The 15,476-nt window shown below is 43.3% G+C and overlaps 1 protein-coding gene across 1 annotated transcript in view; it reads left to right on the top strand.

Annotated features, from left to right (window-relative positions):
* Positions 1-14,623, top strand: part of LOC147618766 (protein ZINC INDUCED FACILITATOR-LIKE 1-like) — a 94,012-nt gene extending 79,389 nt beyond the window's left edge. Inside the window, exons 13-18 of the mRNA XM_086774369.1 lie at positions 2,015-2,108; positions 5,410-5,522; positions 5,789-5,833; positions 13,364-13,452; positions 13,688-13,731; positions 13,865-14,623. Of these exons, the coding sequence (XP_086630495.1) occupies positions 2,015-2,108; positions 5,410-5,522; positions 5,789-5,833; positions 13,364-13,452; positions 13,688-13,731; positions 13,865-14,031 (552 nt within the window). The 3' untranslated portion in view covers positions 14,032-14,623. The remainder of the gene's footprint in view (positions 1-2,014; positions 2,109-5,409; positions 5,523-5,788; positions 5,834-13,363; positions 13,453-13,687; positions 13,732-13,864) is intronic.
* The last annotated feature ends 853 nt before the right edge of the window (positions 14,624-15,476 follow it).

Below are 15,476 nucleotides of genomic sequence, written 5' to 3' on the forward strand. Positions count from 1 at the left end.
AGATGCCTTCATTGTGATAGGTGGAGCCTACTAGAGAATGCATATTCCAGGGCCTGGATAAAGTGGCTTCACATGGAGGGTAGTATTCGTGCCCATCTGGCACGGCTTTGCCCTAGGACAAAGTGATTACTCTCCATCCAAACCCATGCCCAAGACTCTTTGAGTGGAGATCGAGTGGAGGGCGATTCGGCAGCTTCGCCTCCCATCACTCTTAGTTATGCAGATTGTTTCATGGAACATTGAGGGTTTGGGAGGACCGCAGTGCTTTCAGAGGTGCTTGGTCTTTAGAGAGGATCTTTTCTTTGAGATTTCAGGCTCACACAGGCAGAGGGATGGTATCCGCCCGCAGATTGTGAGGTGAGGATTGATCCATAGTTGCGGATCCCTCCTAGATGCAGGCCCTTGCCACAGACTTCTTGTGCTCTCTTCTCATGGATGGCCCCTTTATCCTCTCATGTGTTGGACGCCCACGAGTGGGTCTGGTGGCATATGAGAGAGGTGGTCCCTCCCACTCTTCGGACTTTCTTGTTCACACCCTTGCGTGCAGAGGAGCTTGGGGAGTCCTTGAGAGCAGTCCCTAGGCGAAAATGACGGGGAGAAGATGGCCTTTTGGTGTACTTATTTTTTCGACATTGGGATTTCATGAAATGCCCCATGAAATTCAGCCCAATTTTGCCAATTTTTGCTGAATAGTGCTGGTGCAGTAGCCCATATGCAAAAAAAAGCATAAATCAGGACAGAAGTGATGAGACGCAATAATTGAGGTGTTTACCTGCTACCCTATGCCCTTAGGGAAGCCTTTCCAAGCCTCGTGCCCCCTTCAGCCAGGAGTTGCTCCTCTTCAACAAAAAAAATGACGAGTTTCATAAAAACTTATGTGCTGAAGTTTTTTTAAAATTAAAAAGCCTATCAAAGGCTTTACTTATTATGCCTTAGCCTTTTTTAAGGCTTTACACCAAGCCCATGGCCCAGCCACGTATCCCCCCCTCGGCCCCCCTTTAGCCCGTATGCCGGCCAGCGCTAGAAAAAAAAGGTGGGCCAGCGTTTGTGCAAACAGCCCCTGCCCCCACTTTCAATGTTTTTTTTCCTCCTACGCAAACAGCCCCCTCCTCTATTCGACGGATTTCAGCCAGCCCCTCTCCTCGTGGTGATTTAACAAGTCAGTTCCCCTCCTCGATGGCTTCTTCCGGGCGACTTTCTACGGCCAACTCAGAGAGAAAAAGAAATACAAAGAAAAACAAAAAAAAAAACGGCCAACCCCTTTGTGCTTTTCTTGGTGGTTTCTCTGGTGGCAACTTCTCCCCCTTCTGTACATGGTTCTTGGCCTGCACGTGTTCATGGCGTTGTTCCAACCTTTCGGCATCACATGTCTCCATTATTTGCAACTTTTGCTTAGTGCCCGACTCCTGCAGTACCTACATTCAGCCGGGCTTCTTCAAACACACACATCTCACGTGTGATCAACCCATATACCTTGTTGTTTCCATCATTAAAAAAAAAAAAACGCAAAATACATCACAAACAACAGCGAGGACAATGTGGCACTTTAATGTTCAAGAAAGCCACAATTCATCATTGTATGGGTACTACGCACTTCAGGTGTGCAAATTGGGATTTATGGTTTACATAGAAATGAAAACTCCCTCCACTTCTTCTTCATTGACAAAAACCAATTCTAGTGCTCTTAGTTCCACCTGATCTTCCTACCTATACATGATGGTCTCTAACAGCCTCTCCAGCTTGTAATCTACCTTCTCCAATTCACATAATGTATCTTCTCCCCCTACTTGCTGATGGTTCTCACCAGGGCGCAAAGGCGTCAACAACCACAACCCCCGGAGCCTCAATTTGCAGAGTCTTTATCTGAGCCTACTACTATGGAGGATGAAACCCACCAGCCTAACAATCTAGCTCCAACGGATTGGAAGCAGGCTTTGCAACAGATGCAATAGCAGCTTCAACAGCAACTTCAAGAGTCCATGGCCACATTGGCTTCTCAGATCCAACATTGTAGACGGATCGCCGTTCTCATACCAGTTCTCTACTAGCAGTCGACATCACAACATCAGTACCAGACAATGAAGACAACATTCCTCTTGAGGTGGAAGGTAACGATCTTAAGACTCTTTATTGTCTTTTGCAAGCTAGTAAAACAAAGAAATTGGAAGTTAAACCCCTTGAGTCCTATGGAGGACAATGCAATAAGCATACACTTGAACAATGGCTTTACAAACTTCGCCTGTATTTTGACTTGATGGTCCTTATCGATGCCAAGAGGATTACATTTGCCTTACTTAAGGATATTACCTTACTTTGTTGGCAACAACGACAACATGTTGGAAAAACGGTTACGATGTGGGAAAAATTTGAGCGGGTCATTTGTAAGCAGTTCATTCTTGCCAATGTGGATTTTCAAGCCCGAACTCATTTATGCCACTTAGACCAAACTGGTTCTTTGGCTTCTTATATCTCGCAATTCACCAATCTGATACTGAAGATTGATTTTTTGTTCCCCGCGAACAAGCTTCATGCCTTCATTGAAGGTTTAAAACCCATGTTTCGTACCAATTTGCAAAAGTACAACCCTGTCGACCTTGCTACTGCCACTCATTATGCGGAGCGTGTAGTGGATTTGAATCCGAATTCTCAAACATCGGCCTCTCAAGGTTATTATGGCAATGGTTCACGTATGGCTCGTGAAGGTTATCAACAATTCTCATCGGACAACCTTCAATTCCGACCCAACTCCCCCTGGCAACATTCGGAGCAACCTCACTGACAAGAAGGGTCATCTTTTAATCATTCTCAGCGTCAGCAGTTCCTTCAACCACGTGCATCTGATTGTGGACGAGACTCGGGACGTGATCAATCTCGCACTCCTCGTATTGCAATAGCGTTGCCTCCTCGTGAACAACAAAAGATAGGATTGTGTATAATTTGTAATGGCAACCATAGATGGTTTGAATGCCCTAAACGACCCAATGCTCCTCAAAACGGTAATGTGGAATCTTCAACTTTAGAAGGCTGTTCCGATAATTCAAAAGGAAAACATGCAGTAGCTCATGCAATTCATGTTAGTCCTAGCCTTGACACAGATATGGCAAACTTTATTGAGTTAGTTGATGACAACATTGAGGATTCTTTCAGCATGACTTCAGAAGAAATAGCAAGATGATGTTGAAAAGACCTTGGATTCTTTATCTCAAGATGATGAGTCACCAACGATGGACTTCTTTGAAGACACAAAGATTACAAAAGCGGATATAACACTTGTTTCAACCTTACCCACATGGGATGACACAATTGTTGATATCAAGCAAGAGAGTAAAGTTTTCAACACTACAGAGAATTTCAAGCATTCTTGTAACAACTTCGATGAGTACTTTACTACTATGAAGCAGAACACTTTAACCGATACTATTCAAGTATCATTGAGAGAATTCATGGTTCGATCTTCAGATTCTTCTACATCGCAACATAGCCAAGTCAACTTCAAGCCCAACATTTGGAAGTAGACAAAGAAGAAGACATTAGAAAATGATGCTAGGGATTTAGCATTTAAAGCACGACAGCAAGACAATAGAGGAAACGTCTTCAATATTTCTCAGTGCAAGCTTGACCACAAGCATAAATGGCCTAATGATGAAGATCTTCAACAAAAGTCTCTTATTTAGCCGGAGTCTTATTTTAAGTGGGAGGGAATGTTCACGATTGTGACTTCATCTCTCTTAATTATCCTTAATTATCCTTAATTACTCTTAATCATTGAAAGGACACCAGTGAAGGGTCACACCCTATCACATGGGTCATTACCAAAGGACACATCTCCTCAAAGGGACACATATATTTATCAAAGGACACATCTCTACATCCAAAGGATATAACTATTCATTCAAGAGTCACACCCTTTCATTAGGGATGCGTGCCTCTTCATTTGTACCTCTTCAGGCCCTATTTAACAAGGCCTTGTGTCTCAATGCAAACAACACAGCTTTCCACTCTTTGCCTCATGTTTACTCAAGTATTTAATCATTAAGATATTATAATCATGTTAATTAAGCTAAAAGCTTGACATGGTTGGCCATAGGAGGTAGGTCCAAAAGTTTGTTCATGGTGTGGCCATCTACAGGAGTCCTAGTGTTAGTGCCTTTGGGATACGTGTGGCAGCAGATTCTGCGCATTTTCACGATGGATAGGGCCTCTTTCGCACAGTTACTTGGGGCTCAGTTGCTTGGGCCACTGAGGCTGAGGTTGCCATGACATATGAGGAGGAGGATCGGGGAGAGGTCTCTAATCTCTATATTTTTGTGGTACCAGTTCCAGCTCTCTCCAATGATCAATAGACTCTCGACTCCAACTAGAGATGGGAGATTTGTAGTAGTATTGCTGCGTGGCACATTTGGAGAGCTCGTTGTAGTAGTGAGGCCATTTAGGGAACCCTCCCCCTATGAGCAGAGTCCATCCAGCTTGGCTTGATATCATTCATACCCTCCGTAAACAGTGGGGGAAGCTTCAGGGTGGTTCCGATCATATGCGGCAGCACCGCGAGGCCTTCTTGAGGATTTGGCGGCATAGCCCATTTATCAGTGGTAGTGAGCCCACTTGGCACTATAGACTAGCTATGTGGCTCCCCCCCCCCCCCCCCTTTATGAAATAGCCTTCTCCTCCCACAGTGGCCAGCCCGAGGAGAGGAGAATCCTTCCCTCCAGTTAAAATCCTCCATCATTCATGATTGTGTTTCAATATGGAGATTCTTACAAGACCAAAAGCAATATGACTTTTGTGACATGATGTTTTTGCCAGTAAAATACTTCTAGCTTTTTTATGATATATATATATATATAAATATATAAACATATAAATATAAATATAAATATAAATATATATATATATATATATATATATATATATATATATATATATATATATATATATATATATATATATATATATATATATATATATATATATATATATATAAAAGATTAATTTATTCAAATTAACTCAAGTAAATTATTTCCAGATTTGCATAATAACACCAAGAAAAGCTTCTTATTAAAATTGCTGTTGATTGACGAAAGTATAACGAGAGACTTAAAAAAATGTATTTGTTCAAAGGCCAGCTCTTAATTTCATCTTGATTGCACGAATTTTGAGTGCATAATATATCCTCTTGGTTGTGGCTAGTTTGGATATTATAGATGCTATGGATGATTTGGCAAGGACCGCTATTCTCAGAAATGTTTGAGTAAGAAAGATAGAAAGAAAGTTATATTTATGCCAAAAGACTCAAAAGGTCTATGAGACCAAAAGGTATTACAATGAATTCATGAAATGTTTATGAGTTATGGAAATTCTAGCTACCTAAAAAGATGATCATGTGAATACTGATTGCTATGGGGAAAGTAGGTAGGGAAAGGTGGGCCAACGAGACATTCCATTGCAGATCAACAGCTCATGCATGGCCCCAGACATGGGGGGAGGGTTGGTTGTGGGGGATGGTAAGAAAGAAAGAAGTAAAGGTGTGTTAAGGTCTTTAAAAGGGTCTATGAGAAACACACATACACACGCGAGTGCGCGCGCACACACACACATACACACTCACACTTAATATACTTGATTGTTCACATTCTTTAAGTTTGCGTCTCCAATAATTTTACCCAAGTAATCATCATTGTGTGTAAATAAGACCAAATTTTATGGAGAATTGACTTGTGTCCCAATCATAAATCCTCTCTTAAGTGTTTTTCATTGAGTTAAATACCTGATTAATGTTATTTCTTTGCAGATTTGCATTGTGACTGGGTCATTTCTCATGATAAACAACTCAGTGGTGAGTTCTCTTTTTAGACCTCAAGCATCATCGATGTTTATTTTTTTTGGAACTATGTACTCATAATAAACCAGCCCAAACATGTAGTCTTTGTACCTTATTTACGTATTCATATACATATACGAATAAACATACATCTACATCTATATCTACATACATTCGTATGTATGCACACATGTGTGTGTGTGTGCGCTCGCGTGCGCGCATATAGTTATGGCGCATGTTACAGGAACAACTACAGTCTTTTACTCCTCTTGTATGCATATAGTTATGGCGCATGTTACAGGAACAATTGCAGTCTTTTACTCTTGTGTGCATATAGTTATGGCGCATGTTACAGGAACAATTGCAGTCTCTTACTCCTCTTATGGTTGTTCTGCATGGTGAAAGAACGGAGGATTGGATTTTCCATAGGGCAGATTTTGGACCTTATCCTAGATTCTCTGTCTCTCGGGTTTCGGTTGCTTTGATCTATAGGTTGATTATTCCTGCGCCTTGGTTTGTCGATCGAGTTAATAAGATTTGGCTCCTCACTAGGACAACCCATTGGTGGAAACAAAATCTAAAGAAAATTTGGCATAGTAAATTGCTGCTCAAATCTAGATTGTTTTTATGGCAATGCTTGTTGGGACTCGTGAGTGCTCCTAGTTGAAGAACTTCTTGAAAAACGACATAGCTGCACCGAAATGCCCTTCTTGCCCTTGTATATAGGAAACAGTGATGCATCTTTTTTGGTCTTATCGGCAAACCCAAAATTTACTTTGCCAAATTTCACATTTTCTTCGGCTTTGATTTCCAAGGTATTCCTTCTCGAGATTTTTTGGCTCTTTGGCAGGTGGTCTTATACATTTGATCATACACAACCCTTTGTAATCTGTACTAGATATTGCGCTTTATGGACAATATGGCATGCAAGAAATCAGTTGGTTTTTCATTCCGTAAGGATTGCATGATATCCCTACTTTCGTCAATCCTTGCATCTGTCTTTGTTTGATTACATCCACTTGGATGAGATTGATGATGGCCAGTTGGCTTTGTTTTTTCAGTGTTTTTAGCTTCTGTGATTGCTCTTTAAGAAGTTTGCCTCTTTTTTAAGTTCTTTCTTTCTTTGTATAGTGAAGCAATAGAATTATAGCCTTTTACAAAAAAAAGTGTGTGCATATAAAATAGGGATCATCCACAGAAAAATTGACAGTGGTAAAACATAGAATTAGAGGCTCTGAAAACCTGAGAGGAGAAGACGGAGGGATGGTCATCAAAGGGCCTTGGAAACTAAGATGATTGACAACCTTTGCATGGGTCGGCTTGCAATATCGCAAGGCAGCTGCTGGTCCTGTTTCCCAAAGCCAAAATGCAAAAATCTGCCAATATGGCAAGGGCGTGGACGGTGCCTTCCCTCTACTTTTGGCATGGAGATGGAAGAGTGGGTTGTTGCGGCTGGGCCTTTGGCCTTTATTGTATGCCTTGTCCTCCTAGGGCAATCTCTAGCCAGATGACCTCTTTCTTTGATGGCATATCAAAGCAATCAAACAAAGCATTGTCTTCGAAGGCATTGACCTCCATGTCTGGCAGCTTAAAAAATGAATGGAAATTGGAACGGAAGCGGCAGATGTCAACAAAACGCATACTGAGTGAAACTGAGAAATGGAAACGGCTAGGCAACGGCATCTTTTTAACTCTCTACAGTTTTTCCCCCCTCCAAGAAGAGGCAGAGGCACAGCCGTTGATCTACTCATTTGAGAAATTCTTCATGGTTTTATTTAACTACTCGAATAATATAAGGTTATACAAAGGGAGATGTCAAACCAAAATATAGGGAGATCTAAACCAATTGGGTGCACTATGCCTGCCATAAAAGCCTCGTAGAAGTGGAAGAGAAGAAAATACCATGGTTCCACTCTTTGATAAATCTGTTGCATTTTGTTTGCACAGCTTTCGAAGACGTGCGTACATGGGCCCAAGGGCCAAAAGAGTATGAATGATGTCACTCCATATATGCAAATACACTAGGTGTCATAAACATGAATACCCTCAAAGGCCTCCGAGCATCTGTCTTCTAGATATGTCACGCCGTGATACTAGCAATAATCTCCCAAGTGGATCAATACTCAGTGGAGGTGGTATGTGTCGTAACTTGGAGATATCTTGAAGCAAACATCTCAAAGCTATGCCCCTACATGGACAAGTATAATAGGATCTGCTCCCCTAGCCTTAAAAAAGAAACTGCGGGCCAAACTGAGTTGGTTCGTGGATTGATAAAATAGGCTTAATGGTTGTTTATAGCATGTTATCTGTTTATGGTGTAGTTTTATCATTAAATAAGTGAGGGCCTGGGTTTGTTGTGTTGACCGACCATGAGTCGATTAAGTACATTTGTGATAGACCTGTGTTGAGGTGGAGAAAGGTACAATGTGCTGAGTTGATGCAAGACTTTGATATGGAAATAAAGTATTGGAAGGTAGCCTGAACTGAGTGGTGGATCCCTTGAGTAGAATTGGGGAGGTGAACTACTAAGATTAGGGCTAACCTTTATGACTCTCTAAGAGGGTTATGTGAGATGAACAATCATTTTGGTCGGTAATGGTAGGAGGTCCATGCAAGGATCTCCATAGATTTAGACGGAGACTCAAGAGTCATGCCATATGTGAGTGTGGCAGGTTGTCTTATTCCTTATCCAGAATGGATTGTTGTTCTGGGTTGAGAAGATTTGTGTACCTAATAACACTGAGATTAGGAAAAGGATCGTGTATGAATGTCATGACGCTCGTACACAATAGGTCATCCTAGGGCACACAATGAACCTATAATTTGGTATAACGGATTTTTTTCTAGCCTAAGATGAAGGTGTATATTTAGGACTGTGTTGAAGTGTCGTCAATGTCAAGTGAATAAGGATGAACGCCTTAGGGCTAGAGGTATGTTGTATCCTCTAGAGATCCCACAAGGTAAATGGAGAGTATTTTCATGGACTTCATTGTAGGTTTTCCACGGACCAGTAGGGGGCATGATGTGGTGGTAGATAGATTGACGAAGATGGCGTGATTTTTACCTACAAAAGTGACAGGCAATTGAATTGGTGCAACAGTTTATTGAGCAGTTTTTCAGGTTGTATGGACTACCTTTTGATATAGGTAGTGACAAGGACTTGAAGTTTTCTAGACACTTATTTATTTCTCTCTTGAAAAGAGATCCTTCTATTAGTTAACAAAAGAATGGCCACGTAGGCAAGTACAAATGCAGCTTTGTAGAGGAGGGGGGGGTGTGCTCTCCTCCCCATGCTGCTGGAGGAAGAGGGGGGCTCATAAGGGCGGTGAGGGGGTGGCGGTTGAGGGGCCGGGTCCATCGGGGGTGCGGAAGGGCCAGAAGATGTAAGAGGTATCTGCACATTGGGAAGCGGATCATGACGAGAGAATGGTTTTCGAAAAGGGGAGACTAGCATCGGGTCTCGAGACGTGACAGGCAAAGGAGGGGGGGGGAGATAAATGCTCAAAACGGTTCTCTAACATAACTGTATCTCCTGAGGCCCAGTAGGTTGGTGTGCCTAATGGCACCACTTTGCCCTGGACTCGTGGCAACGGTTCCACCTCGGACCGACAGCTTGCCACTTGCCTATCCCAAGATCGTGGAGGGCCGAGACCTCGTGCTCTGGATTCTGAGGATTGGATTCACCTCCTCTGCCGTGATGAGGAGCTGTGCCGGGACTAGGGGGAGGGACTATTGGTGGCGCTGGCCTAGATTGACAACGAGGGCTTGCTCTAGCAAGATGCCCCATTTGATAGCAATTGAAGCACTATGCGAGGAGGCTAGATCAGTCAACTCTCTACATAAGAGAAAACGACATGAGGAACGGACTTCGAAGCGGCGATGTAGATGCGAAGGGAGGGAATCCTAAAACCGAAGCGACAAATTTTTATTTATTAAATTATTTTTTTTTTTTGGGGGGGGAGGGGGGGATTTCCACCACTCTCCCAATAACTCTATCAATCACTGGGAGTAGGGGAAGGTACTTCTTCCTGAGGCCAGGAAAGCAAACTGTAACTGGGAAGCCCGACACATCTGCTAGGGACTTAGATGCTGGGTTGAAGCCATGCTACCACCTTGCAAAGACAGCCTAGGCCGTTCATAGTGCGACGGGGCTGAACCGCAAGACTTGATCTGATGCTATAGGTGATCAAACTCCACCTGGTAGTATCCATGCCCAAGAGAATGAATATTAGTAATCTTTTCCAGTTCGCCGATGAGACCAGCAGCCTACACTAGATCCCTGAGAAGTCCGAGCGGCAGGCGGCCACTCACAATCTTGCAAACCAAGGTGGAGGCCTCGAGGGAGGTGACTATCAATGCGAGGAGCTGGAGGTCCACTTCGGAAAAAGATGGACAAAGAGGGGCAGCCACAATTGAGGTTGTCAGAGTGGTGCCATGGAATTCTTGTTGGGGTAAGGACCAAAGGCGGCGCGAACCAAGCCACACGATAAACAAAATCTTGTCCAAGCAACAACTGCTCAACACTGAGGAAGGCAGGGTTGGGGAAAAAAAGACGAAAAGGCGGAGGAGGGATTGGAGACTACGTTGAATATGAGTTCCTCTGATCATCCTCAGTGTGATGGGCAAACAGAGAGGGTGAATCAGGTTTTGGAGGATATGCTTCTTGCAGACATCTTCAAGAGACCATTTGATGAGGAGAAGCATCTCCCAATGGTTGAGTTCGCCTATGATAGTGTTAAGCATGCGGCTATTGGGAGTCAACTAGGTTGAGAAAGCATTTTCCTATTTTCATCTAAGAGTAAATGCTTGAAGAGGGAAAGTATGTGATATACTTGGACAACAATCTATGAATTAGGGACCTCATCCAGTGGGGTTAGGGACCCCTGAGCTTATAGGGATTAGTAGGCTGATACTTGGCTAGGGTTCTTGGATTGATAAAACAAGCTTAGTGGCTGTTTATAGCATGTTAGCTATTTATGGCATAGTTATCACTATATATTAGTGAGGGCCTGGGTTGTTATGAAGTCAACTTGTGCGGATGTACCAATGAAGGTTTGGCATGGACCAAAAGAGCAGATATGCTCATGCCATGCACATGGCGAGTATCTAGATTGGCGTGTCGAGTGCCTTCGGGCAGGCTTTGGTGGTATGGGATGCTAGATTTAGATACGGGCCTATGGGATTTTGCAAGAGCCCTAGAGCTTTGACTCTGGGGAGATTAGTCATGGTTGGGAGGTGAGCTAGCCTACTACCTCATGATTTGGTTTAGTACTAGCTGTGTTTCAACTGTGATTAGGGAAGATTTTGGGAAGGTGAGCTAGCCTACTACCTCATGATTTGGTCTAGTACTAGTTGTGTTTCAGCTGTGATTAGGGAAGATTTTGGGAAGGACTTCACACCCACATTATCGTGTGATACCCTAGGACTGGTATGTGGTTCAAGGCTAGGAGTTGCCTAGGATCTCTTGGTCGACGAAGGACCCCCTTTAGAGGCGGAAGTACGTCTCACATAGGTAAGGGAGGGAAAATCTGATGATGTAAACCTTACCTCTCTCTCCCACTCCGGGGAAAATCCAGGGCTAGTCCTCAAAACTGGAGAGGTACCATGACAATGCGAATGCGCAACATCATCCTCAAGGGTACAATCATCCTGTAACTATAATGCAGCATCCTCTTGTGAAGGATGCAGATCATGTGCTTGCAAAGCCTCATCCTCCAAAGAAGGATCAACATTGTGTGAGGCAAGAGCTGCATAAGGGTTAGGGTGCTCCACAAGGGGTGTGGGTGAAGGGGAAGGTACGGGGGTCCGAGGGTGCCTGCCATCCCTAACCACAACCCAACGCTGTGTGGTCTGTTGTGGCAAAGGAGCAACTGGAGTCTCGGCAATTGTAGAAGGCATCTGATGGGTAGGACCACACCGCCTCCTAGCATGGCCCCTCGATCTGGGAAAATCTCTAGCAATGTGGCCCTGTCGACGGCAAATCCGACAATGGTCAGGTCTGCCTGCATTCTCCATCCTATGGTAGAAATGAGATCCGTCAGGTCTCTGAAGAATAATATGATTGTTAGTAATCGATGGATCAGGAAAAAGCACAAGGACCCGGGGTACACCATCAAGAGTGGCGGTAAGACCCGCGGAAGCTGAGGCGGGAGAGCTTGGAAGGACTGGTACCTCTAGAACTTGGCCAAAGGATGCCCCTATGGAAGCTAAAAGCTTCCAATAGGACCGAGGAAGAGTAGGTAACCGCAGTGAGACTAGGGTAAGGCGTTGATCCTCCGCCATTGGATCAAAGCCCACTTGGTATTGAAAGAAGAAAGTCTTCGTAGGGCCAAGAGGGAAGGGGCTGCCAGCCAAAACCTGAGAAGTAGCTTCTGAAGAATGAAAGTCAACCTGGAAGAAGCCTTGACGAAGCAAATGAGTATCCTGGAAGTGCACAATCAGCTTTGAAGGGAGAGCTGCTAGGTGCCATTCACGAGCCTGCGAACGAAAGGGGTGGGAACCATAAACTCTTGCCAAAAAGGGTGGTCTAGACCGCAAGATCAATGTCGTGCTGAAGAGAGGTGAGCTCGTCTTGTGAAAAATTGATGATTCTCCCGGCCAGTGGGGGTGACGAAAGATTGGCTGCGGCAGAAGAAGCCATAAAGCCAATCGAGAAAGTGTGGGCGGTCGACTTGAATCCAAATAAAAATGCTGCTGAAATAAAAAGGGAAACGGGGGAGGACAAGGCGGGTGCAGCAAGGTGGAAGCAGAATGCAGGAGCAGCAGAGGCGGTGCAGAAGAAGGGCGGGAGCAGCTGGGGCAGCAGTGGGGCAGGTGGGGGCAGCAGAGGGGCAGGCGGGGGCAGGAATCAGCAGCGCACGCTCACCTCTCCAGCGACAGTCCAGCATAGAGGTTCGCATGGCAATGTATTTATTCCCATGTATCTAGAGATATTGCTATTATGTTTGGTCTCACAGACCCTTTGGATCCCTCAAAGATGTTTAATATAAGGTATTTTATCTCTCTCTCTCTCTCTCTCTCTCTCTCTCTCTGCCCCCCCTCTCCCTCTTTCATTTTCATTGAGCTTAGCTGATTAACTATGAAGAAGATGCAATTAGACTCCCAAAGATGGGAGCCAGGAGGAAACATGAACAGCCAGATTTTCTGACTATGATCCATCCACAATCTACCTACATCAATGGATAGTCCATGAAATGACCAAGTCAAGAAAAAATAGTTTTAAAAACTAGGTAGCTGTAAAGATGATCATGTCTACCTACATTAAGGATAATACATGAAAATGAATGAGATATGGTAGCCGCATTAGTCCATAGTATGTATCTCAAATACACGTGCCCATACAAATAAAGAGGAGAAGAGTGACTCAAATGTGGCTGCATCTATGACCTCATACAGGCTCTCAAGTCTCTACATCCACTGCCTCTGTGAGAGAGAGAGAGAGAGAGAGAGAGAGAGAGAGAGAGAGAGGGGTACATTTCTTGTTTGATAAGATTTTTCTGCTTTTTCAAAAGCTAAGAACAATATTGTGGAGCTGGTCCTTTGTAGGTGACCAGTCAACGAGGAGTCGCAAACGGCCTTTCTATGAGCCTTATGTCACTTTTCAAAGCAATAGGTCCTGCAAGTGCAGGAGCCTTGTAAGTTGTTTCAAGTCACTACATGTCACATGTTTCTTCATGCTAAGCATTAGAATGTACTTAACAATAAAATGCTGCAAAAAGTGTAAGCTAGGCATAGATCTCCAAACCAAATGCACATCCCACTGCACAATGTTTCTTCAATATGCTCCACAAAACAAAACAAAAGGTCTTAAGGTGTGTGTGTGCACGTAGACTGCATGTGTGCATTTTTAACTCAGATGATTCATTACAGGTTCTCCTGGGCTCAAGAACGAACTGATGCCTCATTCCTCCCAGGTTTGCTCATGCAAGATGATATTCCTGAGTCAGTCTGTTGTGCAGTGAGGTGTTCTCACATGCTTGTGTAGAACTTGAAGAAGCTTGTCTAGATTTGCTAGGTAATTTGACACGCATATAATTTGTTTTGCAGGCATGTGGATGGTCTTTTTCATATTGAACATTTTTGTCTTGATCACATTGATTTCTACTTTTGAGCCCATACTGCCACGGTCTCTCAACCACCCCTTACCAGAAGACTCAACAAGGACTCAAAATGATGAGAAATTGCAGCGTGCTTCCTCCTTCACCTTTGACTAGGTATTTTCATGAGTTCGTGAACTCTCTCTCTCTCTCTCTCTCACACACACACACACACACACACACACACACACATTACAGAATTTCTGTCCTAGAAGTATGACAGTCTAATGAAATCATACATCTACCATGTTTTACACATCTCTTGAACTGACGGTATCCTTGTCACAAGTAATGGGAAGCATTTGTTGAACTCTTTTCAAATTCTTTTTAGAGGATCATAAAAGCAGGGAAGATGAGCAGGAGCTTTCTGTCATCCGGAAAGCTTGTGCATTCAAAATTTGGTCTCTTTATTTTATGTAACAACTTGAAGATGGTGCTAACCATTCATGTGGAAATTGTTCTTGAAAAAGTTCTTTAGACAGGAAATACGAGTGAGTTTTTGTGTGTTATGCACAAGAAAGAGTCCTCAAGCTTAGTAGATCAAAAGACCAGCTGAAATACAAGAAAAAATATACTCTTATTAGAATTTTGTTGGATCTCAATCATGGCGCGCCAATAATCCATCACAGTATTGATACAGGGAACAAGCTGTTGTGATGAAAACTACCTTATTTTTTGAAACAAAATTAATATGAAATATTGTGTGTAATCATTGGGTCTAGTAAGTCTTTGTATGGCACTACACTTCCTAACTATTCTCATATTGCAAATTGATCAATCCACATCACGGGTAGTAACTCTAGGTAGACTGATGATTTGGATAGAAATCTTCTCTAGAACTGGTGTATCCTTACATTGGATTGGTATACTATGGAGCTACAAAGCCGATAAAGTGGTTTTCTAAATTCAGATAGATTGGAGCTTTATAGGATGCAGTTCTCAAGCCTATTAGCATAACTGGTGAGTAAGGGAGGCATGGACAGCTTGAACGTAGCCCAAAGTTAGTTTTGCATGTTTCTTGGCAACTTTGGTTGTATCGAGATTGCTTGATTGGACACTTACAGTGGACCTTGGAAAAGGAATGGATTGATGCACAAATCTTACAAGACGAGGAGTCTTTTATTTTGTGACTATAGAGTCGAGAATTTTAGGCAGCTTGTTACAGCAAGACGAGGAGTCTTTTGTTTTGTGACTATAGAGTCAAGAATTTTAGGCAGCTTGTTACAGCGAACCTCCCACCAGCAGACAATGGGAGGTATTAGCAGATGTTCCTGTAGATGGTTATGGTGTTCCTGTAGCCTTTTTCTTGGTTCTTTAGCATTGAGGCTTGGTTCACTAGAGGAGGGAAGTTCTTGATGTTGATCTTACATGTCTTGATTGTCGTGCTTTTAGAGAGAGGTGAACATTGCATTTGGGAATGCAGAGGCAAGCCACTTAATTGAAATTGATGAGGAGAAACCTTTGGTTCATCACTGGGGGCTGTATTACATGGTTAGTTGAGGGCGTATCACAGCATACTGAATACTAGTAAATGCTTCTTGGGAGATCACCTTGAGCTTGGT

The sequence above is a fragment of the Cibotium barometz genome, chromosome 34 (genome assembly GCF_041138505.1).
Source record: "Cibotium barometz isolate CiBa-2024 chromosome 34, ASM4113850v1, whole genome shotgun sequence".
Taxonomy (NCBI): domain Eukaryota; kingdom Viridiplantae; phylum Streptophyta; class Polypodiopsida; order Cyatheales; family Cibotiaceae; genus Cibotium; species Cibotium barometz.